The sequence below is a fragment of the Lonchura striata genome, chromosome 18, assembly GCF_046129695.1.
Source record: "Lonchura striata isolate bLonStr1 chromosome 18, bLonStr1.mat, whole genome shotgun sequence".
Classification (NCBI taxonomy): Eukaryota; Metazoa; Chordata; class Aves; order Passeriformes; family Estrildidae; genus Lonchura; species Lonchura striata.
In genome coordinates, this window is record NC_134620.1 from 13,398,228 (window position 1) to 13,424,320 (window position 26,093).

The 26,093-nt window shown below is 55.1% G+C and overlaps 1 protein-coding gene across 13 annotated transcripts in view; it reads right to left on the reverse strand.

The window, feature by feature from the left end:
* The window catches only part of NCOR2 (nuclear receptor corepressor 2), a 228,066-nt gene that overhangs the window by 55,458 nt on the left and 146,515 nt on the right, over positions 1-26,093 (reverse strand). For 9 of the 13 annotated variants that reach the window (XM_021532792.3, XM_021532798.2, XM_077787266.1 and 6 more), the window contains exons 11-16: positions 24,842-24,938; positions 22,333-22,511; positions 19,099-19,153; positions 16,915-17,013; positions 2,333-2,454; positions 1,338-1,510 (exon numbers count right to left, since the gene is read on the reverse strand). In XM_021532792.3, the coding sequence (XP_021388467.1) occupies positions 1,338-1,510; positions 2,333-2,454; positions 16,915-17,013; positions 19,099-19,153; positions 22,333-22,511; positions 24,842-24,938 (725 nt within the window). The remainder of the gene's footprint in view (positions 1-1,337; positions 1,511-2,332; positions 2,455-16,914; positions 17,014-19,098; positions 19,154-22,332; positions 22,512-24,841; positions 24,939-26,093) is intronic. The other 4 variants (XM_021532799.2, XM_021532794.2, XM_077787267.1 and 1 more) reach the window with 3 other exon arrangements.

The window sequence follows — 26,093 nt, forward strand, 5'->3', positions numbered from 1 at the left end:
CCAACCTAAATTAAAGCGCTATTGGAGAGACATAAAGTGAAATCAATTGCTCAGATATGTCACTGGAATTGATCCATTCCTTTTTCCCAATTTAACATGGTCTAAAGGCTTTCCTCCGTGTTCGCAGTGAAGTTTATCAAGGACTCCGAGATATCAGGATGAAAAATCCCATCTCAGTTACTGGCATTATCTGCTGTTTCTCTGCAGCATTGCTGAACAAGTTGGAGGGAGAGAGCAGGGCTCTGTTGTGCTGGGGACTATTTATATCGCCTGTATGAAAACAGAGCGCTCGCAATCAAGGCTTCAGCCAGTTGTCAGCAGAGAACAGGGAGGCGAAACACCTCCGCGTGATTTATAGCACATGGAACAGCACAAGCAAGAAACTGCAGAGCAAGGAATCCGAGAGGAGTCACCCTGCTTTTATTTTTACCTGCCTTAGGTAGCAGAGCAATAATTTTGTACTTTGACAGAGTAGAAAATATAGGAAAATCAGCCAAATTCCTGGATGCATTGGCTTCTGCAAGTCAATACATGAGCCCGCTCCCTGGGGTGGTAACTAGTGATGGTGCAGATGCCAGAGCAGATGTGCCCAGTGTGGGACTGTGGATGCTGCCATGAATTCCCATCTAGCCCAAGGCCAGCATGGCAGTGTGGCACAGCTGTGGCCACGCTGTGGGCTGCTGCAGTGCCCGGATGCCACAGTACAGGCAGCACCCTTAGCTGTATCAGGCACTGATGGAAAGGGACCAGCCCAATGCCCAAGGCCAAGGAGCAGATCCCACAGGCTGCAGCTGCTCTGGCTCCAGACAAATTTGAAAACAGAGCAGGTAGGAGAAGTGGCAGAAGCCTGGGAGGGCAGAGCAGGGTCCCAAGCAGAGGTCGAGGAGACTGGGAAGCCAGAGTAGCCGCAAAGGGAATCAGCTTCAAGTGCAGGAGGGACACAGGCCTTGCCAAAGCACTGCTAAAACTGAAGGCTTCCCTTTTTTGCCTTTTGCAACACTTTCCCTCTGCGGCCATAAAACGCATGAACACTCAGCCAGGAAAACCCAGGCTTGCAAATTCCCCCACTTTTATCCTGGTGAACCACGCCGAGTAAGTCACTCGATAGAGAGGAGAGACAGAGAGAAACATCATTGCTGCTCCCCAGAAAGAAAGATTTCACAAAGGAAAGAAAGCTTTCACAAAGGAAAGAAAGATTTCACAAAGGAAAGAAAGATTTCACAAAGGAAACCCCTCTCCTGCGAGCGGGGAGCAGAGCAGGGTGACACCCCATGCCAGCACAATGGATACACCAAGAGGCCAGCCTGGGGCAGGTCCCCTTGTCCCCTGCCACGTACCCAGCTCGGCGCTCTGCTGTGGCGTGGCTGCCTCCTCGTTGTTGGCCTCGTTGGCCATGGAGCGGGTGATGCGGCCCTTGCGCCGGCCCTGGCTGTTGGCGGTTTTGCGACCTTTGGAGGTGACAGTTTCCTTCTCATCGTTGTCTTCTCCGGACGTGTCGTCGTTCTTGTCCCTGTGAAAACGGGGAGAGGAGAAAAGGAAAAAAACGTTGTTTGGTTGGTCTGATTTTTAGGTCAAGCAATTATTTCTCTGCACGTGTCTGGGGATTTTTCTTTTTGTTGTTGGTTTTTTAGGGGGGCAGGTCTGCAGGTTTTTTTTTGCAGACGCAGGCTCTTTTCCTGGCTGGGATTGGCAGTGGGGTGATTTGTGGTGGGGTTTTCTTTCTGCAGCTGGCTGCAGCTCCACCACCAAGTGCACGCAGAGACCTGACGGAGACAGGTTTAATACCAGACCATTCAAATTCATCCCTGCCTCCTCCTCATTTATCTTCCTGAAAGGGACCTGCTGGTAAATGTCTTTGCAGCCTGGATATAATGAAGCCAGATGTTCTTTTAAACCAAGTATTAAGCGAGCGGTCTGCGTGCCAACCTTCCCCTGCCACGGCGCTGGTGCTCGGCGTGGGGGAGGCAGGGCTGGCTGGAGCTCCTCATCTGGGAGCACTCACGTTGACATCAATAACACTAAAGGTGAAGTGCCACGCTCCGCTGCCCCCAGATTGCTCCTCCAGCTCCCAGAGGCTCTCGTAACAACAGAACAAGCTGGAGGATCACAGGAGCTTTGCAGATTGATTGGGTTGGTATAAAAAACCTCCATATCGTGTTGCTTTCCCGGTTTGGGAGCAGCAGGGAAGAGGAATGAGGAGGAGGATCTGCCTTTCTCTCCCTGCAGAGGAGGTGAGGTGGGCACACAGTCCTGCACGGGGTCAGGCAGCCCTGACTATGCTGCATCCCATCACCACAGCCCACTGGAGCCAGGCAGGGAGGGTTGCCCTTACTTTGTCAGTTCTTCTTTGTCATTTTCTGCTTCCTGCTTGTCTTCCTCCTTCTCTCCCTCCTTCTCTTTTTCTTTCTCTTTTTCATCTTTCTCTTCTTGGCTGCTCCGGGGCATTTGCTGCTGCTGCAAAACAAAGGACATAAAATAAACCAAGCCCTCAGCGCTGAGGCAGACACAGGGCAGCACCTGGGCCAACCCAAACAACTGCTGTGGAACAATGCTGGGGGCCAGTGGCCAAGAGGAAAGAGCTGCAGGCAGAGGGTGCAGGCAGGGCACTGCTGGAGGCCACAGGGGCTGAGAGATCTCCTTTCCGGGGAGATCAGAGGTAGCTCAGGATCAGGCACGGCAGCTGCACTCTGGCTCCTGTTCTAGGCAGTGGGACAGCCCCAGCTGCTCCCCTGGGGTCAGGCCACAAGCAAAGATCTGATGTGGGGTAAGGCAGAGAGGTGAGAACTCCTCTCCTGTTCTGCCTTGGTGATTTGCAGCCAGTGGATGCATTTTGCTGGAGCATGAAGGAGAAAGGGCACCAGTGACACCCCGAGGTTTGGCGATATCAACGCTCCTGATCTTTTCCCAAGCATCTGACACAGCCCATGGGGAATGTTTGTGGCTCTGTAGCACCAAGCAGGGAAGGTGCCCTCTCTGCCCTCTCTTTACCACCTGGCATCTTCAGCAGAGGCCGTGAGCCCAACCTCCCAACGCTGCTGCTGCTGCTCAGACCGAAGGCACCGTGGTACCCCAGGGAGGGACACACTGATTATAATAGTTCTGGATTTTGTTTCAACAGCTGCAGGAAGGAGGTTGCTGGGGAGGCTTGGTTCCCCTGACCTCCCTTCCCTCTGGTAACCAGCAAACGAGAGGTGTTGAATAGAGAAGTAGAAATTAGAGACGGAAATGATTTATTAAACCATCCTGCTCCTGGCTAATGCAAGGCTGCTTACTCCAGGAAACCCACCCGGGCTCACCCAGCCCCTGCCCAGCCTGCAGGGCTTCCACCACCCCCTTGGGAAAGGGTCTGGTGATGTAATGGGGAGTAAAATTGCCTTAAAGTGGATTTATCAGCAGAAGTGGCTGGTCTGGCTGGCACGCAGCCATACAGCAAATACAGATGAGGTGTCCTCACATCCCTTGAGCCAGCAGGACTGGCCTGATCCCACCCTGCAGAACTGGGAGACTGCTTTGGATATGGGCATCCTGCAGCAGCAGCACTGGGTGCAAACAGAGCTCTTTGACCCCATGGGCTGGTGCTAAAATCAGAAGTGTGGAGCCGTAAAATGGAGCAGTTTAACGAGAAAATTGGTGATTCCTTCAGGATTCCTGCTGATTCCTTCAGGTTGAACAGAAGTCCTTAAAACCTGTGCACGGCCACCACTGAAACCCCACAGACTTTCAGTTCCTCCTGGTACAGGGGGAGGCAGCTGTGCCATCAGGACCCTGGCACGCTTGGCCAGCCCCTGGAGCATCTCTGCACATGTGCAGAACACAACTGGAATGCATCAGCTCACACTCCCGTTGCTCTGGGAATTGCCCCATGGGATGCAAGCTGGGAGGTCCCAGGGGAGAGGGAGTCAGGGAACAGTTGGGATGAGCACTCGGTTGCTCATGATTTTCCAAAGCCCACAGATCACTAAGGCTTGGGGAACAGGCTGTCTCCTGCAGTGAGTGGCTAAGGGAAGTGTCATCCCCAGTGCACAGGGCACTGCCCCTGTCAGCCCCCAAACCAGGGGAGGAGGAGGAGGGCAGTGGCCAAGCTGGAACAGAAGGTGGGGAAGCCTGCACTGGCTGCAGAGGAGCAAAGGGCATCCATCGTGTGCAATTCCCCAGCACTGCCCTGAACTCTCTGACTCTGAGTCACTCCATGGTGAACCCTGAGTGTGGGTTCAGCCCAGACTGACACCCCTGAGGTGAGGGCTGTGACCTCCAAGGGCAGGGCAGGCAGCAGGACAGGCTCTTCCCCAGTCCTGGCCATCACCACCCATCTGCATTCCCCTCACCAAAGGCTTTGGCAAGGGAGGGGAGCCCACGTGAGTTTCACAGTATTTCTACCACCCAACTGAATAAAAAATTATTTTGAGGGATGGGGAAATCTGCATCCCAGAAATCCCAGCTCTCCTTCAGATTTAAACCCAGCTGTGACTGCATGAGTACCTGCCCCAGCCTCAGGCTGGAGTGAGCATCCAAGAAAGGTTCAGCATAATCTTATCCTGTATTTACATTTGTCTGAAGTAGGGGGCTGCCAGCCTGGGCAGCCATTGCAGCTTTTCCCCATGGAATGGCAGGGATGGCAAAGAGCTCCCTGTACCACCCTACAGACACAGGAGCAGGAAGGCAGGGAGAGATGAGAGTGGCCTTGGTGGCTCACACAGCAACACAGGTGCTTCCCTGCAGAGGCATCTGCCAAGCTTTGGCATGATCAGGATGGGCAAACTCCACTGGGATGGCTTCAGTGGGCCACTGCACATCCCTCTCCTCCCGACTGTTTCAAGCCCAGCCTGGTAGGACACCAAATTAAGATTTCTCCCAGTGCAGAGGCACATCTCAATCCAAGGTTGCCCTCTAGTGATTGCCCTGCTCTGGCCACGGCTGGGTGCCCGATGCCAAGAGCGAGAGCCTGATGGGATAAGCAGCCTGCACCCAGCAGGACAGACAGGACAGGTCTCGCCTGTCAGCCAGGTGAAATACATAAAATGGGCAGCATCATCACCATCAGGCCATGGTGGGAAAACTGCTCCACCCAAGGCTGCGCTCATGTCCTCATCTGAGGAAAGGCTCCCAGCCAAGTGCTGATCTGAACCCTGGCAAGCCCCCAGTGATGGCTTATCTCCTGTACTAGAGCTTGGCTGCAGAGCAGGGCACCTGCCAAGCACCCCAGGAAAGGCCTCTGCTCACCCATGTCCCCCTCACATCACACTCAGGGTACATGCTGGGCTGGAAGCTGTGGGGCTGGCACCGAGCGCTCGGCCCTGCGTGGGGAGCGGGCACCCCAGGGTGCTGAACGAAACCACCTCAGCTACAAATGGCACACACAGATGGGACCATCCCTCAGTGATGGACCACGGCGGCTGCCCCAGCCCATCCTCGCCATGTGCTCTACCCCAAACCTCAGCGTGGCATGGGAAGCGCACCACGCCGTGGCACAGCGCTGGCAAGGCACGGCCAGGAACCCGCGAGCCGGCCGGTTCCCCTCTCCCGGCGCGCTGCCCCCGCCGTGTGTGGGGAGGCTATTCTTAGTGCTGGACACGGACCAGCTCTGGATGATTCAAGGGACGGGACGCCATCCCAAAGCGTGACGGGCCAGGAAATGCTTCCCCAATTACCAGCTGATGTTTCCCTGTGATTCACACCGCCCCGGCTAGAGGTGGACTGGCAGGTGGGTCAACCCTTAGTGAAACCCACAAAGGCCGGCACCAAAACTGCTCAGCTCCCGGCTAGCTTAAACCTCTCCCCACCTACACCTCTGCCATCCCAGGGATGAGGCACTCCACTTCCCAAAGGTAAACCAGGTACGTGCTCCATACCTTGCACAGGAGGGCGAAGGGATGTGCCCGAGGCCAGAGAAGATGCCTGTGGCAGAGGGCAGGGCTGTCCCTCCCTCCCAGGTCAGACGTTCTAACCCCGGACCGCCCTTCCTCCGCCTCAGCATCGCTGCTGTTTTCGCTGCCGACGCATCCTGTTTATTTAAAAAGGCCCCAGGACAAAATCGGACACGGGACGCGTGAGCGAGAGGCCGACCCTGCCCCGAGTCCGGGGGGACAGGCGGCCTCCCCCGCTCCCCGGCCCGAGCAGCTCGGTAATGACAAACACCTGCTCACCTCTGCCCCCGAGCCCCGCGGGCCCCGGCGCAGCTGGGGCGGCGCAGAGCGCTGCCAGCCCTCCCGGGAACAGCGCGTCCCGGGGCCCGCCGCAGGCACGCATCGCGCTCCGCCCGCCCGGCCCGGCACGGCCCGGCACGGCACGGCCCGGCACGGCACGGCACGGCACGGCACGGCCAGCTCCCCCGGGCACGGCACGGCACGGCACGGCCAGCTCCCCCGGGCACGGCACGGCCAGCTCCGCTACCATCACCCTTCGGCTCCGAGCGCGCTCCGGGCAGGAGCCGCGCACGGGAAGGATGGCCCTGCTGAGAACGGAGCGACTCGCTGCGGGAACTGACAGCGGCACTCGCTGGGCTCCAGAAAGCCCTGGCGAGGAAAAGGTGCAGCTCCTCCCACTCTGTTTACTTCCTCCGCCGAGGCACTGCCTGCTCCTGGAAGCGGGACGGAGGGCAGGAGGAGGTGGGGGAAGCGGCTCCCCACCTTTGCCCTCCCCAGCCCCGCCGGAGCCGGTGGCACAGCGGCGGTGAAAGCGGCCCGAGAGCCTCGGCAGCCGGCCCGCGTCCCTCGGCGCCGGAGCGCCCCGCTCGCACGTCCCCGGAGCTCGGGCCCGGCTCCCCGATCACTCACCTCCCCGCTCCCCGGCTCCCGCGGGCGGCCGGTCCCCGACAGCCCCAGCGCCGGCTCCCGGCCCCTGCTCACCGCCCAGCCATCCGGGCGCGCTGCGCCTTACGTTCTCCGGCTCTGAAGGCTTCCTGACGATTTGCATAGTTAAGCCGTAAACTAACCACAACATTCCTCTTATGATTTTGCAATCTGCTGGAATAACGTGGTCGCTCTAAGTCGAGCGATGAATCATCATCTATAAACCACAGCTCTCGTCACCGGGGCTCTCAGTGCTGGCTGCAGCCTGCGTGATTAATTCGCCTGGATGCCAAGCTTAACCTACGGTGCAGGGCTATTTATTTTTCAAACTTGCAAGCCTCCGGAAAACGACCGCCGCTGCCTTCCCCATCCCCTTTGTGGCGAGATGCCCCAGGCTGTGGCAGGGGACCAGGAACAGGGGACCTCCCTTGTTACCCACAGGACATCCCAGCGTTAACCACTGGACCGTGCACCTTGCAACTGAGGCACCCACACCCTCCCTTGGCCCCCCCCCTCACTCCTGGTACCACAGCACCCTCAAAACATGCACCAAAACATCATTTCTGCCAACAGAGATGAGCTCATCCCTGGCAGTCCAGCTCCTGAATCAGAACTACCAGCTCCTGCCACACCAACTGCACCACTTGCTGCTGGATATGCCAGTGGGGAACCGGGTCATGGTGGTGGCACTGAGAGAGAGCCTCTTCCCAAGCCCAAGTGCCCCTGGGGCTGGCATCTCCTCTCTCCCACACCAGGTTTCAAGGCCAGATTGGCTGTATGGGGGATGCCATTTGGTTGCCAGCAGATGCACCACATGCCCTGCCATCATTACAGTGCCCTGGGCTCTTACAGGAGATGGAACCACCAGCTCCTGTTCATAAATCAGGAGGCAGCAAGCCTGTGCACCGTGGTGCAGAGGGAGCTGTGCATGCCAGGCTGAGCTGCAAGGCACTTGGTTTTGGTGCCACTCAAGCTCATTCCCAGCTACTGCAGGCAGAGAGTTCCGGGTTTTTGTTTAAAGGCGGCTCTGCACCCTTGCCACAGTCTCACTGCGGCAGCACAGGGACCTGTGCCAACCCTCTTCCCGGCATGTCACACCAGAGTCTGTCTTGACAGGGACTTTGGAGGGAGCTGCATCCCACCAGCGTGAGCCCCATCCCCTCTGGCAGCTGGGAGCACCCACTCGGCTGTGCCGCCTCTCCCACGTGCAGGGCACCAGCTCTTCACTCCTCCAGCGTGTGACTTCAGATCAATGGCATTTATGATGTTCTCCGGGGCACTCAGCTGCAGAGCAGGCTCAGGCCAAGGTCATTGCACGCAATCAGGGAGTTGCAAATTAAAACCAGCTCGAGATAAGCTGAAGACAAAAGGCCAACGCTGTGCTGGCCAGGAACGCCTGGGGTTTGCTTTGCTGCTTCTCCAGGAGCCCCAGCACAGCTGCCGTGGGCACACACGGGTGCCTGCTGGCATCACCCTGAACATCCCACAGGGTCCAGAACTGGCACCACGGGGCAGGATGCTCCGTGCAGCACAGCCAGCAAGACTTGGCACTTGGCTCGTACCTGCATCTCCAGCCCCACAGATTCTCTGCAGGGCATCTTTGCCAGGAACAGGCCTATAGCTCGGGAGCATCCTCTCTCTGCCACCTACATCTGTCTTTCCACCTGCATTCAAGCTCTGCCTCTGGCAGGTCACACCAGTGAGAGCCAGGGCAGGGACCTGGCCACAGAGCACCCTCAGCACCAGCCTCCCTGTTAGCCACCATGCTGCCCAGGCACCCGAAGTGCCCATGGAATTTCCTTCCTTGCCAATGCCACAGCAGAAACACCGAGCTCTGAGGTTTGATACTGCACAGCCACTGCAAACACTGCTCCCCACGTGTCCCTGCCACCTCCTGGGACAGGCTGGCTACACAGCACGGGGAGGATGGCTCAGAAAGACATATGTGTGTCATGTAACCGACTCCCAGGGCCTGGAGCCCCTGTTCCAGTGGTCTGGAACGCCTCAGGGCTGGCTGCCACCCACCGCCACGCAGCCTGGCTTCTCACGGCCACACGCGGCACCCTCCGCTCCTGGGAGAAACCACAAAGCAAAACAAGCCTCTGCCAAAACAACAAGGGGAGGAAGAGGAATGTCTGCCGGCAACACAGCTTTGATTGCTTGTGTCCCAGGGCTGAGTTTGATGCTGTTGGCTGTGGAAGCAAGTCAAAAAAAAAAAAAAAAAAAAAAAAAAAAAAAAAAAAAAAAAAAAAATCAAAGGGCCAGGCTCAGATTTCATAAGAATGATAGAGAGCATGGGGATCACTTGGTGCAGCTCAAACTGTGACAATCTGAGCTGGGCTGCTCCTCTAGCAGCTAACAGCCAACTCTGCAACACACAGTCAGCACACGGCAGGGATGGAGAGCACCGAGGCTGTGCCCAGTGTCCCAGGAGATGTGGACAGGCCCTGTGCACATCCACCAGCACAGCTCTTGAGCACCACAGGCCACAAAACACGGCCAGTGCCAGCAGCAAAGTGCTGGCAGCTGCAGCCAGGCTGCCCTGCCATGCCATGGCAAAGCCCTGTGCCATCTCCCAGGCTGCTGCTTCTGGAGCAAGCAGGATCCTGGGGGCATGAAGCACATCAGGGGCAACGAGAGGGGCTGGCAATGGGACTGGAGTCATGCTGGACCCTGCATCACTTGCCAGACCACAGGACAAGCATACCTGGGTGCACTCACCCAAGTGTGGGCTCATCTCAGGCAGCACTGGGAGCCTGCTGGGCACAGGAACCATTCAGGCAGGGCCCTGTGTGGCTCAGCCCAGCACAGCTGGCACTGCTGCCTTCCCACTGCTCGCTCTGCGATACCATGGAAGCACTGAAGTGATTTTTACAGGACCCTGCTCACCAGATCCTTCCTTGAACCACTGAGGGCTTTTCCATAAGAGGAAATGTTTCTTTTCTGGGTCGCTGCTGAGTTTTTTAAAAAGTGATTTGATTGCTTGCGAAGGGAAAAATGACCCGAAGGGAAGAGAGCACAGTGTTTGGAAGCAGTGGAGATGAGCCCCCGCTCTGTCCCAGGCAGGGAACACGTGTTTTCTCTTCCCTGTGGTTTGCTTTGCCCTGCTCCCCCCTGCTCGCAGCCCCCCGGTCTCGCACCGACCCCTCTCCAAGCCCTGCCAACAGAGGAAGGTGCCAGGTCAGCAGTTTGTGGGATGCAGAGCAGCATCCACACACACCACAAACAACCAGGGGCAAAGCAAGCCCTGGGATTTTCAGCTGTGCCTGCTTTAGGAAGTAATGTAGCAATGACATGACCTATTTCCCATCCATTCCTAGTCAAACCTGGATCGCAACAACAGATAAAACAACTCATCCCAAAATCCAACCGCTTCTATGTCTTGCAGTGCAGATGCTGCAGGCCCCTCGCTGGGATCAGCAAAGCCCAGCCTGGATCCCAAACCCTGCCCCGAGAAGTACTCACGTGGGCAGGGGAGTGGTGGGGCACTCGCTGCGAGGATTCATCCACCTGCTGCTGGAGAAACAGGGGTCCAAAGCTGGGGGCCAGCTGGAAAGGGGGATCCTCAGCCAAGGGACTTTTGTTACTGCTGCCTGCAGATGTGATCAAGCAGCACGGGAGAGCCCAGCTGCGAGGGCCAAAGGGTCCAGCAGCAGCAGCCTGTGCCTGTGTGTCCCTGCCTGCTGATGCCTGTCCCTGCTCTGAGCCCACAGCCCTCCCTGCTATCCCTGCACTGTCACCAGCCCACACGGGGACCTGGGGACCAAGCAGCCACCCTCCTGTGGCAACGCATCCTCTGATTCTTTTCCCAAATATGGCCATGTCGTTCTCATTAAATCACCCCCAAAACTGCAGCTGGGATTTCAGGAATGCAAGTTTCCATTGTGTTTGCCCGTTTGTGGTGCCTGGAGGGGCAGCAGGGCTGCGGGAAAGCTGCTGCACCCTTGTGATGGGGGAACAGGCATGATGAACCCTACAGGGCACACCTGGGGGAGCAACAGGAGTCCACACTGAGAGAACAGGTGCTAAGGGGGGTTACAGAATTGATCTCAACTCCAGCATCACTGTGTGTCACACCTCATCCACCTGCTGGACAGGCATCCTGACATAAACCTCCCTGGCGACCACAGGTTTAAAGAGTGACAGCCTGCACTGAGCACCCAGGGCACAAATACTCTGAGATGTTTCTTCCTGTGAGGCCACACTTGAGCAGGACCAGGACCACAGGGTCTAACCAAGTTCACTTCTCATCAGTCCTGCAGCCTCACCCTGATTTCCTGGGCCATCAGCAGCCCTGTCACACTGCATATTTGTCCAGAAAATGAGCCAAATTCAAGCCCTTTTACATCCCAGCAGTGACATTCCACTGGTAGAAGATGAACCCATGCCCTAATACTGACATCCCTGGCATCATTCCCAACCAGGCAACCTCCCTCACAAACCACCCCTGCTCAACCACAGATAATTTCAGTGCTGTTTTAGATACAACACTCCAGTCAGCACAGCTTCAAGTGCCTGAAGAATAATTTCTTGGCATTTGTGGCACAAAGCTTACTGGCCACATCCAGGGCCGTGTCTGTATGATGTGCTGCATGATTAGAGCAGGATTTTGTGGCAAGTATGTCCCTGCATCAGGAAGAGAAGTTGTCAAACCCTTTGTCGCTAATGAGGAGCTGCTCCCTGGACTGAAGAAGATCAAATGGTTCCCAGAAACAAGTATCATTCCTCTCATTAGCTGCTGTGGTTACCGGAGTGGGAGCACTTGCACAATTTACAGAGTTAGAACAGTTTGCTGAGCTCTGGATCTGATCCCTTGGGAGGGAGGAGAGGCACTGGCATGGCAAGGCTGGAGCATGGCAGGAGATCTGCTCCTGCTCTGGGGACAGGGTGCAGGGAGCCCTGGGGTCGTGGGCAGGCACTATCTGGAATCCCAAACCCTGCCAGCCCCTGCTAGTGTGACAGGGCTGCTGGTGGCCAGGGAAACCTGCTTGGCCAGGTTTTCCCTAATGCTCCAGGACCCATGTGATAGCAAACCTGGCCAGATCCTGCTGGGACGGTGCTTCTGCCAGAAAAGTAAGCGGGCTGTTTATAAAAATCTGGGTTGAGGCTGTTTATCCTCGTCGGTGAGGGGAATGGTTTGTGTTTGGGGAGGGCGGGACAGACGGCGGGACGGATAATTCGATTTGGGTTTTGGCAGGGGACAGGGAAGAGGGTGGGCCTGGGAAAGGCTGGCGGGGGACCGCGCTGGCCGCCCGGCCGGGTCACACCGCGGGTCCCGCCCTGCCGGCACGGCTCTGGCACCGCTCGCCACGGAGGAAGGGGGGCCCGGCAGCTCCACTCCCGGGGCCACGGAGCGAGTCCTCGAAAGTGTCGGCATAACACACAATGTATTCCCTTTGGCCAGGGAATGGTGAGCGCTGTCTGACAGCCGCCGAGGGGCTGGCGTGACGCTCCGTCCGGCGGCTGCGGCCCTCCACCATGACTTCATCCCCCTCTGAGTCACCCCAGGGCGGGCAGGCGGCTCCTCCAGCCGCCCATGGCCCTGCTGCCGACAGACAGAGCCTATGGACAGATGGAGCCTATGGACAGACGGAGCCTATGGACAGACGGAGCCTATGGACAGACAGAGCCTATGGACAGATGGAGCCTATGGACAGACGGAGCCTATGGACAGACGGAGCCTACCGAGAGACGGAGCCTATGGACAGATGGAGCCTATGGACAGACTGAGCCTACCAATAGACTGCCCCATGGCCCCACTGCCAACAGACAGAGCCTACGGACAGATGGAGCCTATGGACAGACTGAGCCTACCAACAGACTGCCCCATGGCCCCACTGCCAACAGACAGAGCCTATGGACAGACGGAGCCTACGGACAGACGGAGCCTATGGACAGACGGAGCCTACCATAGACTGACCCTACCAACAGACTGCCCCATGGTCCCACTGCCAACAGACTGACCCTACTAACCCACTGACCCTACCAGCAGATTGACCCATGGTCCCACTACTGACAGACTGACCCTACTGACAGACTGACCCACAGTCCCATTGCCAACAGACTGACCCTACCAACCCACTGACCCTCTACCAACAGACCTACCCATGGTCCCACTGCCAACAGACTGACCCTACTGACAGACTGACCCACAGTCCCACTACTGACAGACTGACCCTACTGACAGACTGACCCACAGTCCCACTACTGACAGACTGACCCTACTGACAGACTGACCCACGGTCCCACTACTGACAGACTGACCCATTGACAGCTTTGCCTGGTGGAATGGTTGCCCACCTGCCTCTCATGGCAGTGTGTGGGAGATGATGGCTTCCCGCCCCCCATTCCTGCCATTCACTGGGAGGAAGCAGATCTGGCATGCTGCAGCTGCTCCACTGCCACAAGGGCAATGTTACTCCAAAATCAATGCAAATTTACTCTGGAATAAAAAATCTCACACTCCAAATGGAATAATTATGTTGATGTAGAGTCACTTTCCTTCCAGCCTGGTTTCAGCCCAACACTTGTGTTCCCACAGCCCAGCAAAACAGCTTCCCAAAGAATGAAGCACATGGTCAGTTTTGGTGTCCCTGCTATACAATTTAGAGGTTTCACAGAGAGACACTAAAATACCCTGAAGAGCGACTCCCACAGACCCTGTGTTGTGTGGACACATCAACACAAGGGTTTGTCATTACAGGCTCATGCAAATTTATGCTTATTACTGTACACTGACTATTGGATCAGACTGTTTTACCATGGCACAGATTCTTTTTTTGTTTTTCAGTGCAAAATGACAACGAGGAAGCTATTTCTCTTCCCATCAATTCCCCCCCTCACGGGGTTATATTGCCTATTCATACACAAACACAGGATTATTTTAGGAAGATCTTAATCTCAGGAGCCTCAATATCATGCTGAATACCCACTGGATGTGGGTACCTTCCACTGAGGAGTGCCATGGAAGGCAGAGTGCTGGAGCATCCTGCCTCGGAGTGGGCGGCTGCTCCGTTTTCTGACAAACTGGAAGTGGAATCGTGTGAAGTCCCTGCTCTTGGCAGGAGATTTTTAGCAGTAAGTAGCAGCTTTATGAGGAATATCCTTTGCCAGGGGACCATCAGCCAGAGAGCAGTGGGATTCTTATTTTTTAATGGACTTTTAATAAGTAGGCCACAAAGATAGTCTTGACACAGAGAAGCTTTTTTCTCTGTGTAATTATCTCCCCTTCACTCTCAAGCTCCCTGCAGCCTCCAACAGCAAATAAGACCACCAACCTCTCTGTGAGAAAAGGAGCAAGAAACCAGCATAGGGCCACTTGAAATGCTCTTTGTATCAGATCTCATCTGCTCTCCTCTCATCTGATACAAAAACCAACCTCTCTTCCCATCCTCCAAATTAATTAAAGCTCAGCTTTTGGTGTTTAACTACTTGAACCTTTACCAGCAGGAAAATATCTGCTTGGAGCCGGGGCAATGCTGGGAACACGATGCCGTGCCTCCATGTGCTGCAGGAAGGCTGTCTACAATTCTGTCTCCTCCCTGCACACTGCCCATGCCTGTGTGCCCTCTGTCCTTCACCCTGTCACCATCTCTAGCTCCTGAAACTGGGCAGGAATGGCAGAGCTGGCAGTGCCACGTCAGCCCAATGCTGCTGCTCCTCAGTCCCCACTCCTCACCAGGCCACAGGGAAAACAGAATCAGGGACCTGGACAGGGTTCCAAACAATCCAGGGCCCTTGGGAACAAGCAGGGAACATACAGGGTGTTGGCTGAGCCTTTGGACAGGTTACTCCCAAATGAGCACTCCTGCAGCACAGGCAGAATTTGAGCTGCTTCTGAAAAGACTCACTAAGCAAAATGCCACCAGGAGCATCCCTCCATCCCAGCCAGGACCTGACCTCTCCCACGATGGTCTGTGCAGTCACACACTGACCCAGTGTGCTGTGTGGAAGCAGATCCCATCAGCACCACACCCAGGGGAGACCCCAGCTCCCTGAAAATGTGCAGAGGAGATGCCTCACTGCTCTCACCAGCTTTAACAACAAATTCATCCCTTTATTACCTCAAATGCCACCCTAAAAGGAGTCTCTCCCCAGCAGGGCCTTCCTCTGCAGCACAGACCCAGCCCCTCAGCAGCAGCATGCCATTCCCTGCACACAGGCTCTTTCAGCACTCCCCTCATGCAGTTTTGCAGGAGATGGATGCAAATACTGGAGGTATCACAGCACAAAGCGTGAGTTTCAAAACCCCCCAAGATCTCTGTGGGAGAGCTGCTCCAGGCTGAATGCAGCAGCTGCTGTTCTGCACCTCTCTCCTACTGTGAATCATGCAGCCAGTCCTTGGCTCTTCAAGCTTGTCTGAACATCCCACCTTCCACCTGAGCATCCAACAGTAATGGGAAATATTCACTGTGTCGCTTCCTCCCAGACTCAGAGGGGCTCCTCTTTCAAAATCAACGACGTTCTGGCTGAGGTCTGCTCCAGGGGAGGTGCAAATTGTTCCCTTTGGTGCCATTCCTACTTGCAAAAACAATCCTACAGGCAATGAAGCAAGTCCCTGCTTCTAAAGGCTGGCACTGAACAAGGCTCCAAAGGGCAGCACACGTCTCCACTGCTCAGGCTGGATCATGTGGAAAACATCGTGGGAAATTCTGCAACTAGCGATGCTTTGGGTAATTTCAAACCCCAAAACACAAATAGTCCCTGCTGGGTGCAGGATGGGCAGGTCTGTGGCTGCTGGGGTAAGTAGGCAGATGCAGAGCAAAGCCTCTCACTCTCCACGTTTGCTCAATTTAACACTGGAACCAGAATGAGCTGTGCTAAATGTCTCCACCGCTAACAAGAAACAAATGTGGCCTCATGTTCTAGTTGCTGTGATCTAACAAAACAGACCATGGTAAACACTATAAAAATGTACTGGAGGGAACCACCCTGTGTTTGCTGGGAGAGGGACTGGGTAATCCAATAGGGCTTTATCCATCTCTAATGTCTCTGAAAAAAAGAAGGGAAAATTGGGCCCTGTCCATGACATTTGTCATGTGCTAGCTATTCTGATGTCTTAATGCTGCAGAAACCAAATTGGAGTGAGGCTACCTATCTGCTTCCCAATCAGGATCTAGGCCCAAGTGCTGCTTTTTATGGCCATGCAGCGTGAAGATCTGCTGATGTCAGTGGTGTCATGGGCCAGGCCAGTTTTTCCATCCTTATTCCCACATTATCTGGGGAAACAGTCCCTTTGTAGCTACCTCACTCTCCTTGTGACATGAATAATCACTCCCTTCATGGACCTGGGGATCCACCAGCAGGATCTGCCTCTGGCTGAAAGCATTCATGGAGATTAGGCACCTTCCCAAAAGGTTAGCACTCATCTGTTCCTGGGTATCATGGTATCAGCAGCAACACTGCCAAGGTCGTGTCTAGATTTGCATCTTGGCCATGGTAATGATTGACTCAGTCACCTGCCCCCAGGAACTTTGTGGTGCCCTGGAACCTGCTCTGCCCTTAAACAAAGGGTTAAGGGCCTTTGCTAGCTTTAGTGCCACGTCTGCCAGCCCCACAGGAGACCCCATGGGGATCTTGGACACTCTTTGGCACTTCAGATAGATTTATATGCTTCTGCTCAGGTGTCACCAGACATCACTCCCACCCAAGTCGTTTTCCTCCCACACCTTTACCTATAGGAAGAGCCTTGGCAGGTTCTGCAAAGCAGGAGCTGCACCCAGCTCCCAGGAGCCCTGCCACCACTGTCACCTCAGCTGCCATCTCCAGAGGGGAGAGAGACACAAACCCCATTTGGTTCTTGCACAGAGAACTGCATGGGAACTCCATGCTACTGAGACACAGCCATGTTTTCCACAGTCACTCCATCCCCTTTTTTAAGCATCTTGGATTTGTTTGTTTCTTTTAAAGACACTGTGGCCTTGGTATGGGGATGGACAAACACCAGCTGCCATGAAACAGCATGTTCTGAAAAGCTACACAGAGCACAAGCACAACCCATCACAGCCTGCAAACAGTATCTCCATGTGAGGAGGGGGGGAAAGCACCATTTGGGGGGCTCAGAGAAAGCTGCAGCTCCTTGCTCAGCCTGAGAGATGACGTTTCCACGCGCTCCTCCAGCCCTTACCTGGCTCTTCCCGCGCCGCCGGTAATTCCTCCTCACGAGGTTCTTGTAATTCTCATTCTTCTTGGTCAGGTAGTAATAGAGGACACAGTCAGCCACCGTCTGCAATGACACGGGCAGGTCAGGGAACAGAAGGTCCTGTGCTCGTGTGCTGCTGCTGGGGCACAGACCTCCAGGAGCAGCGCTCAGAACCGGTCATCACCAGGTCTCCTGCTGCTCCTGGGGACCTGCAGCCCAACAGCTTCCCCACACCTCCCTCCCTAAGGCTTCCAGTGCAGCTGAAGAAGGGGACAATGCTGTCCCAGTGAAAAGGCTCAGCCCTCCAAAGGACAGAGCAGGGCGGTCCCGCGGGCGCGCCGAGACGGAGATGGGGTGCTGAGCAGAGATCACCCCGTGCTGGAGGCAAGGCAGGGCTGACCCCAGATGACCGTGGCCACCAGAGGCAGAAGAAGGAGCTGCCTGTCAGCCTCTGTTGCAGCTCCACGAGGCACAACCTGCCACAGACTGTCAGCTGCTGTTACTTCCAGCCGCCAAGCTCGCGGGCTCCAGCGCGCGCGACTCGGCCGTGGCCAAACCGAGATCCAGCGCCAGCAGCTGGCTCCACAGACACCACCACAGACTGGGCACCTCAGGAAAACAAGAGATATATCCTGCCCCTGAACAGCACAAAGTGTGCCACGCTGGGAGAAGTCCTCTGGTGAACAGGGTGGGCACCTAACACCAGCCTTGGGCTACCTTCACATTCAGGATCAGTGGGTTCATAAAGAAAAATTATCCCACAGATCCATCATGCCAAGAGTCCTCAGGAGCTTGGGACAGCTGTGTGTGCCCAGGGGCTGTGCTCACCCCATCCCTCTGCAAGGAATGGAACCATTTGCAAAAACAGATTGCAACTTTTAAAGTGTTAATTGGATCTCTTTCTAATTTAGCCCTGATTATACACACACACACGCGAACACAAAAACTTACAGTCATCTGTTCCAAGGGCTAAGATCACTATTTTTTTATAATGCAATTTAAAAATCTATTAATTCATTACATTGAGCCATACTTTGCATCTCTCTCCAACAGGATAATGGATGTGTTCTGTATCATAATTACAGCCTGATTTACAAACGAGTACAAATAAAATTAGAAGACATTTTACAGCTTGGAACACAGACTGGATTGTGAGCATCATCCAAGTCCCACCACTTTTGGCTTTATCGAGTGCAAAAGGATGAGGAGCTTGGGATCTTACAGCAACAGCAGCAGCATGAGGTGGCTGCTGGCCTTCCTTGCTGCTTTGGACAGGAAGGTCAAGGTCTTATAAATTATTTCCCCAGCCTGAGTTATGAGGAATCAGAGAATAATTTAGGCTGGAAGTGACCTCTGCAGGCCACCCCCTGAGAGCAGAGTGGTTCCCTCAGAGTGAGTGGACACTGTGTGTATGAAACTCTGCATGAGGTAGGCAGAGGATGCAAATAACTAAAAGGACCAGAGAACAAGCAGCTTTCAAATGTTTCTTGCTCAGGAGAGCATTCAAGTGATGGACATAGCTGTGTTTTCAGGCTGGGTCTGTCCAGGATCTGACCATATGGCCTGTCAGGTTTCCTGTCCAGAATGGGACAAGAGACTCACTCCTCCCTCAGGCTTTTTTCTCAAACCTTTCCTCCCTCAGCCTAATAAACAGCAAAAACAAAAAGTCCAGGCAGCACAATGCAGGAGGTCTGGGAAAGGTCAGGCAGTTCCTGTGAACAGCTATTCCTACACACCAAGGGGAGCTGTGCGTGCTTTCAGGACACCCACCCGAACTGTTGCATGAAATGGACTCAACCCACCTTCAAAAACCTCCCTCTCCCTGAGCAAAGAGAGCCCTGTGCCTTGTGCTGGGCAGCTGGGTGCCCACGCCCTGTGACAGCCTGGCAGAACACCTGCGGGAGATGCTGGGAGCAGCTCCCCCGGCGGATCAGGGGCTGCGCTGTGCTGCCCACGCCGGGCTGGCTGTTCACACCTCTCAGCCCAGCTCCCGTCCCCACAGCTGACTCAGCCCTGTCTCTGCAGGGAGCCAGGAGGCGTCTGGACCGTGCCCGGGGTTTGGAGCCACCACCAGCACCCACAGGTGCTCAGCATCTGCTGGCAGCCCCAGAACCAGCAGCCAAGTGATGGGAGGAGAGGCAGCACAAGTCAGGCTGCAGCCAGGCTTACCTTCCTGTCCAAAAAGGATGCGATCAGGCCAAAGTTCTTCGGATGCTGCATGAACCTGCAGAGAGAGAGGGAGAGGGTTACTGTGGGTGCTGGCTCTGACCCTCTCACATCTAGGCTGCCATGCCCTGCGTGCCCTGAGCAGCGAGGCCAGCTCCCAGAGGGACTCTGGGCTTTGAGAAAATGTTTGTCTGCTGCTCAGCTTCCCAGAAAGATAGGAACTTTAAATTTAGCCCAGTGGGACTGGGCTGGTTGGGAGCTTCAATGTGCAAATGTTCATCATGGGGTGGGAGAGGAAAGGGGGGCTGGCAGTGCTGGAGGGCTGCTCACCACCCTGCTCAACCCCATGGCCACCCAAGCCTGTACCACGAGCAGGACAGGGCAGGCACACCTGGCCAAGGCCTCAGGATCTGGCAAGGAAAGGGTGAGGAGTTGCCATCACACCCCACATCGTGGCCATGGTGGGCTGTTGGGAGCAGCTGCAAAGGACAGGAAGGGAAACCCAAACCCCGGGAGGAAAGCACAGAGCTGCCACGTTGCTGAGCTGCTCAAGAGATCCCCAGTGGCACAGCAGCTCCGATGAACACTGCCTCATGCCCAGCAAGTGGAGGAGCTGTCAGCCAGCTCATCCCTGGCTCTGGCAGCCCAGGAGGGTACACTGCCTGCTTAGGGGAAGCTGTCCCCACTAGCAGAGATGTCTCCTCAACAAATCCCCGTGTCTAGCTGGTGTGGAAGCACTGAGGGCCAGCAAGCCCTTGGCAGGAGGGGCTGCTGCTGGCAGCACAGATCACAACGTGCTGCCAACACACGGACAGCCCAGTGAGAGGTGACTTTGGGCCAGGAGAGGTGGCCAGCAGCACGGGCTCTGCCCCATGGAGCTGAGCAGCCAGGGTGAGCCACATTCAGCACACGCAGCTCTGCCAGCTCCCAGGAAATGACAGCTCTGTGCCCTGGGGAAATGGATCAGAGGCAAAAGGTGGGAGAGCTGTGGTGTGGGTGTAACATGGGCAGGACACAGTGAGGAGCTCATGTCTCCAGCCCTGCCAGTGATTCCCCTGGGGCAACTGGCACAGCTCTCTCCTCCTTTTGCTGCTATATCCCAATGCTAAACTTGGAGTTAAGGCACTGAGTCGAACTCAGTGAGGGCATGACCAATTCCAGCCATGGCAGCAGGACATGGGTGTTGTCACCCACGTTGATGCCATTCTTGATGCAGAACTCCCATGTGGTTTGGGTGGCACTGCAAGATCCTTGTCACCATAATTGGTCACCAGAACAAAATCCAGAAATGCTACGGGGGACAAAAACCAAGGAAGAAAGCAAACCAGACTGGCTGCTCAGACACCCAAGGGTGAGGGCACGGAGCCAGAGCTGGCTCTGCACACAGCACAAACCCAGGGCTGACCACAGGATGGGGTTTTCAAGGCCAATGATGCTAACACACTGCTGGGGCAATGCAGATAACAATCCACTCTTTTTCATGGGCTGGGCAATCTCCCCGTAATGAGAGATGGATGCTGCATTCTCACACTGCCCAGCACAACACAGCCTCGATGCTCGAGTAGCACCCTGCTCCTTCACCAGCAAACCACAGCTTCCCTGGGAGTAGGCCAGCAATGGGCTCTCAACAGAGAGCTGAAATCCTGCCCAGAAGCAAATCAAATCAGGTTCTTCCTCATGGTTATGTTCTGACAGCTAAAATAGTTCAGACCTGGAGCTTGTCAGCCTTGCAGTGCTTGCCTGTTTACTCCAACAGCCTCTGCCAAGTGGGCTGAACAAAAGGTTGAACCAAGTTCTCCTGGTCTCAGGAGGAGGCCAGCTCGAGGTCATGTCACGGATGACACAACTCCAGTTCACCTTAAAAACCCAGGCCAGAAGCTGCAGCACAGCAGGCAGCTCAGCCACCAGCACGCCAGGCTGGGGGAGAGCTGGGCAGGACTCCCTGCACCCTCCTTACAGCTCCTGAGTACCAATGTCTCAAAATGAGCTTTGTGAGAGCCCTGAAACCCTGCTGGATTTGTGCCTCGAGCTCTGCATCACCCACAGTGATGACACAGAATGCACCGTGCACTGCAGGATGCACACACTGGGTGTGGATTCTTCCAGCCCCATTAGCCAGGCACAGCCCTGCCATTAAAGACCAGAGTAATTAGCCTTTGCGTCATTTGTGGCAAGCCTCGCTCTTTGGAGTGGCACATTTTAAGGCTAATTAGCAATGAGGATTCTCCTCTATCAAAGGCTTGGAACTGGTTTGCTTGTTTTGTTCTTTTTCGATCCATCTTGGCAATTAATTATTTCAGCTGCAAACAGGAGTCCTGATGAGCAGGGGGAGGAGGAATGATCCTGGACACAGAGAGGCTTCCAGCATGGCTGGCCACAGCCATGCTGGTCATCCATGGAGCCATCCCCTGATTGTCCAGACTAAGTGGTGCTGCTGCTCAGGACGAAGTGGTCCTGGTGCATCCATGTACCTCCATGTCCCTTAGGTTCACAGCGGAGAGCTCCAGCTGAGCTCATCCCACTGGAAGCTGAACTCCAGCTCTGTTTTCACAGCCACAGCACACCAGGGGCACCAAGGATACTCCAGTCCTGCATGCAAACACACCTGGGTCCCCGCTGGGCTATGGGATTCAGGGGAGTCTGGATGTGAGACCAAGCTGAGCACCCACATCTTGGCTGACAGCGCAGTGGTACCCAGGGAAGGAATCAGTGACTCCCCAGGTGATCTCACTGATAGAGCCAAGCTGTTCTTAAGCACTGCTTGCAAACAGGAGAAAGCACCACAGCCAGAGCCTGCACGTGTCTGGTGTGGGAACACATCAATGGAAACAGCAGCCAGTGGCAAATCCTGCAGACAGCAGGATGGAGCACTGAGGGACGAACACCAGCTGCAGCCTGAGGGGTCTACATAAGGGGCTTGGATGCTGACAGCTCCAAAAATCCCCTGGACAAACAGTGCCCAAAGGGCAGCATGAAAATTCAGCAGGGCAATGTGTATGGAGTGTTGGGTTTCCCTGGCATTATCTTTAAACTGGCTGATACAACAGCGAATGCAAAAGCTGAAAAACTTCCTGATCTCATGAGCAGCAGCTTTCCACAGGGGCTGTGTCTGTGGGGGACAAGCCAAGCACTTGGGACATTCCTGCCTCCGTGTGCTGGGGCTCCAGCTGATGCCCTGCAGGGATCCTGCCCCACTCCCAAGGGCTGCACAGACAGAGCCGTGAGGGCTGCACTCACTTTTCCCGGAAGGTCTCCTTCTCCTGCTCGCTCCACATGTTCATCACCTGCCGGTCCTTGTAGACCTTCATGGGGTCATCCATGAGGCCGTTCATGTTGATGAATTTAATGCGCTGCTGGTCGGCGTCGTAGAGCATGGGCGGGATGACGGCGAGCTGGCGCATCTGCTTCTCCAGGTTCTTTGGGGAAAGCACAGACAGCAGCTGGTCAGCACCACGGGCCCGCGGGGACCGCAGGGGACAGATGTTCCACAGGAAAAGGACAGGAGGAGGAACAGGAGAATTCAAAAGCAAGCGCTAGACAGCTTTATTGCCGGAGTAATTGTAAATTAAACGCTGGAAGAGGCTATAGCTGTCAGCCAGGAAACAATTAATCTTTCATTTTGGAATAAAAGGCTTCAAGATCCTGTGTGGAAATGTCTGACTTAAGTGAAACAGCTCCTGACCATGATGAGAAATAAGTCAAAGCGGTGGTGGCACAGGGAATGCTGACCCCCTCCCAGCCTCCTAAACCACATGGAGGTTCAGCCCCCACCCCAGCTGTGAGGGAAGTGGGCCAGCTTTGCAAAGGTGGCCAGAGGGAGACACGTTTCCCTTCCACAGGAATTGTTCCAGGAGGTTTCACATGTCACTGAAATGGAGCTGTCATTCCTTACTGCAACACCCTGAGACATAATCTGATGTCTTTAATCCATCCTATGGAGCACAAAGCTCATCCAAAGCCCCAGCTGCACACCAGGACAGGACAGACTGGGCACACTGGTTTCCTTAAGTGTTTGCAACAGAGAGGCCAATGTGATGTCTCACTTGTGCTGTGTTGTGCTCAAATGCCAGGACTGTCCCTTTGGCTGAGCTGCTGCTGATCCCCTGGCACAGGTCCATCCTGCAGGGATGAAGGGATGCTCTGGCCACCCCCTTTCAATTGCACCATCAGTCTGAGTCCTCCCTGTCACCTGGGATGTCACTGCTCAAAGTCCAGCCCTTGTCCCAGGAAGGCCAGGTCTCAAGTGCTGCTGTTTTAATTCACAGCCAGATGCTGGCTCCTGGGAGAACACTCATGGCCAACCCTTCCAAGAAGCTGCTGACTCCAGCCTGCCCAGTGCTGCTCTGCTTCCCTGCTGTGCCTGATCAGACCCAACCTCCTCGTCCCCCTGAAGCACATCTCTCTGCACAGATATGGACATTTCAACACATGATTGCCTTCCTCATCCTCACTAGGACACCTCCTGTTTAGAAACTGGCTGCTCCAGATGCCTCCTCATGGTGGGAGGTGAGGAACAGCTCACAGCTGGAGCATCAGCCAGGGTAGCTGCAGACTGCCCCAGCTGACAGGAGAAGCCCCTGTGCACAGCAGAGAGGACGCTGCTGGGAGCACTGCCCACAGCTGAGGGCACAGGGCCTCTCAGGGTGCCAAGTGCTGCCACTACACCTCACCAGCCAGATCCCTGCCTTTCCAGCAACACGCTGGGCCAGAGAGCTGGCCCTGCTGCCAGAGATGCTCCCCAGCTCTCACCTCCCTGCTCCTTCCAACCCTGTGGAAGAGCTGGAAGCTCTTAAGGTCTCCTCTGAGACAAGCAAAGCAGATTTGGGGCTCAGCAGGCGGCTGCTGGGCTGGAGTTTAGCAGCACACTGTGCAGGGGGATCGAGGAGCTAACGCTCCTCTTGGCCAGCACCTCTGCAGGGCTGTGAAATTCCCCTTGGCTTCCAAGATCCGTGTCCTCCACGTTGTCACCTGGCTCAGAGCAAAGTGCCTGGGATCCCAGAGAGGGCTCAGCTGTGGTGCACAGGCAGCAAACATCCCAGCTATTGCTGGGCAATGGCTGCTCTCCCCTCCCAAACATGATCCGTTCACTGCAGCTCGCCTCTGTGCCAAGAGAGTGGAACCCTTGTGAAACCAGATCCAAACGAAGCCGAGGTCACAGGGATGTTTCAAGATGAATGGAGCACTCCCAGAAGATGTGGGCCAACTGGCTCACGTACAAACCATTCATTCCATAGGATTCCCCTGTGTCAAGTCACACAGCCCATTCAAAACAAAATGAAACAGAAAAAAAACCCTCCACCCAGCAGCCTGGGTGCTGGCTCCCTGCCCCTTCCCCTTCCCTTTCCCCTTCCCATCTTCACTTCCAGTATAGTATAAGCCACAGCCAAGAGGTGTTTGTGGGGTGCTACCCAGGATGAGCAGCATGCTGGGGTTTCCAGTCCCTAAGAGACAGCCAAGTGCTGATAAGCTCAACCTACTGGCCACCAGCTCCATGTTTTGCTCTGGCAGAAACATTGCACAGCTCCATTACATCTCTCACATGGCTGGGAAGATGCTGATGTGTATTAAATAAATTTTGGATCCTATCCAGAAAGTGTTTGGCATCACAGCAACCTCAGCGGGACCTAAAGTTAGTGGGATTTGGCACAGGACTTCACCGTGTGACCTGGCAGTACTGTCTTGGCTTCCTCAGAGAAGACAGAGTGAGGGATGAAGAGGAGGAGGAGGAAGGAGGAGCTGGTCTCACCTCTTGTTCCGAGAGCCCGTCGATGATTTCGGACACCTCGTGCTCGCTGCGTGCGGCTGACATGGAGAGCCCGCCACTGCCCCTCTGTCCTACCCTGCTGGGAAAGGGCAGCGACACACTCAGGCACTGATGCTCCACTTCAATAGCAGCAAACCACGTTCAAGACCATTCTGACCTCCATAACAGCCATATCCCAGCGTTCCACCCAGGCCACCCCCTCCCACACTGTGGAAAAGGCACCTGTGTTTAGAGCTCGCAGGTCAAGAGCCTCCAAACCACCTTCCTTACCTGTGTCAACTTCCTGGATTGCTAGAACACAGGGACATTTCATGCCCAACCACACTCTCCCCAATATTTTCTCCTGTTCACCCCACCACAGCAATGCCACAAAGGTGTTAGTGCCAGCCATTAGCACTGTGCCACCACATCTGGTTGGCAAAATGCTGTGGGAAGTTTGAAATCAAACCCACCCACTAACATTTTTCCCTTACAGTAACAGCCACACGTCCCAAGGAATTACAACTTTTTTTATGAAGCAGGTAAAAAATTAAAGCGTTTCTCGGTACCATTTCTCCCTTTCTCTTTCAGACAAAATAAAGCCATCAGTTAGGAGGTTTGGACCCACCCAGCTGTTAGTGGGGCACAAGGACGGGATGCTGGCAGAAGGGTTTAGGTTTTCTGCGTATCAGGTGACCCCAGGCAAGATGCCAGGGCTGAAATGAGAAGGACAGGGAGTTTTCAGCAGAAAGGGTGGAGATCATGAAATCGTGTCTTCTCCTGGCAGAAAACAACATGACCTCAATTGCACTTCCAATGAGGAGAGGAAAATGGACAGGGGGTGGGAGAGACAGGGGACATCCCTTCCAGCGAGACATTTTGCTCCCTTCGTATTGTCTGTGGTCATTCCAATAACCTCTGCAGATGTTTCTGCTCCCATCAAAGCATGTGCATGTAAAAAATCATCCACGTGACCAAATGCACCTGCAAGTTTTGTACATCTTAATCTGGGCACGCCAGTAAGGCAGGAATTGGGGCTGTCCCAGCCAGCTGGCCAGCACCAGGGAACTACCCCTGGCCCTGATGTGGCCAGCTGGGAGATCAGCAGGAGAGGTGAGACAGGCAGTCACACTGCTGACGTTTTTGCTCCTTTTGGCTGCGTGTTGAGGCACCCTGGGGAAAAAGCAGCAAGACTCACGTCTGCTGGCTTCTGCCTTTGACTAGAGAGGGAGAAAAGGGACCCAGAGCCACCCCA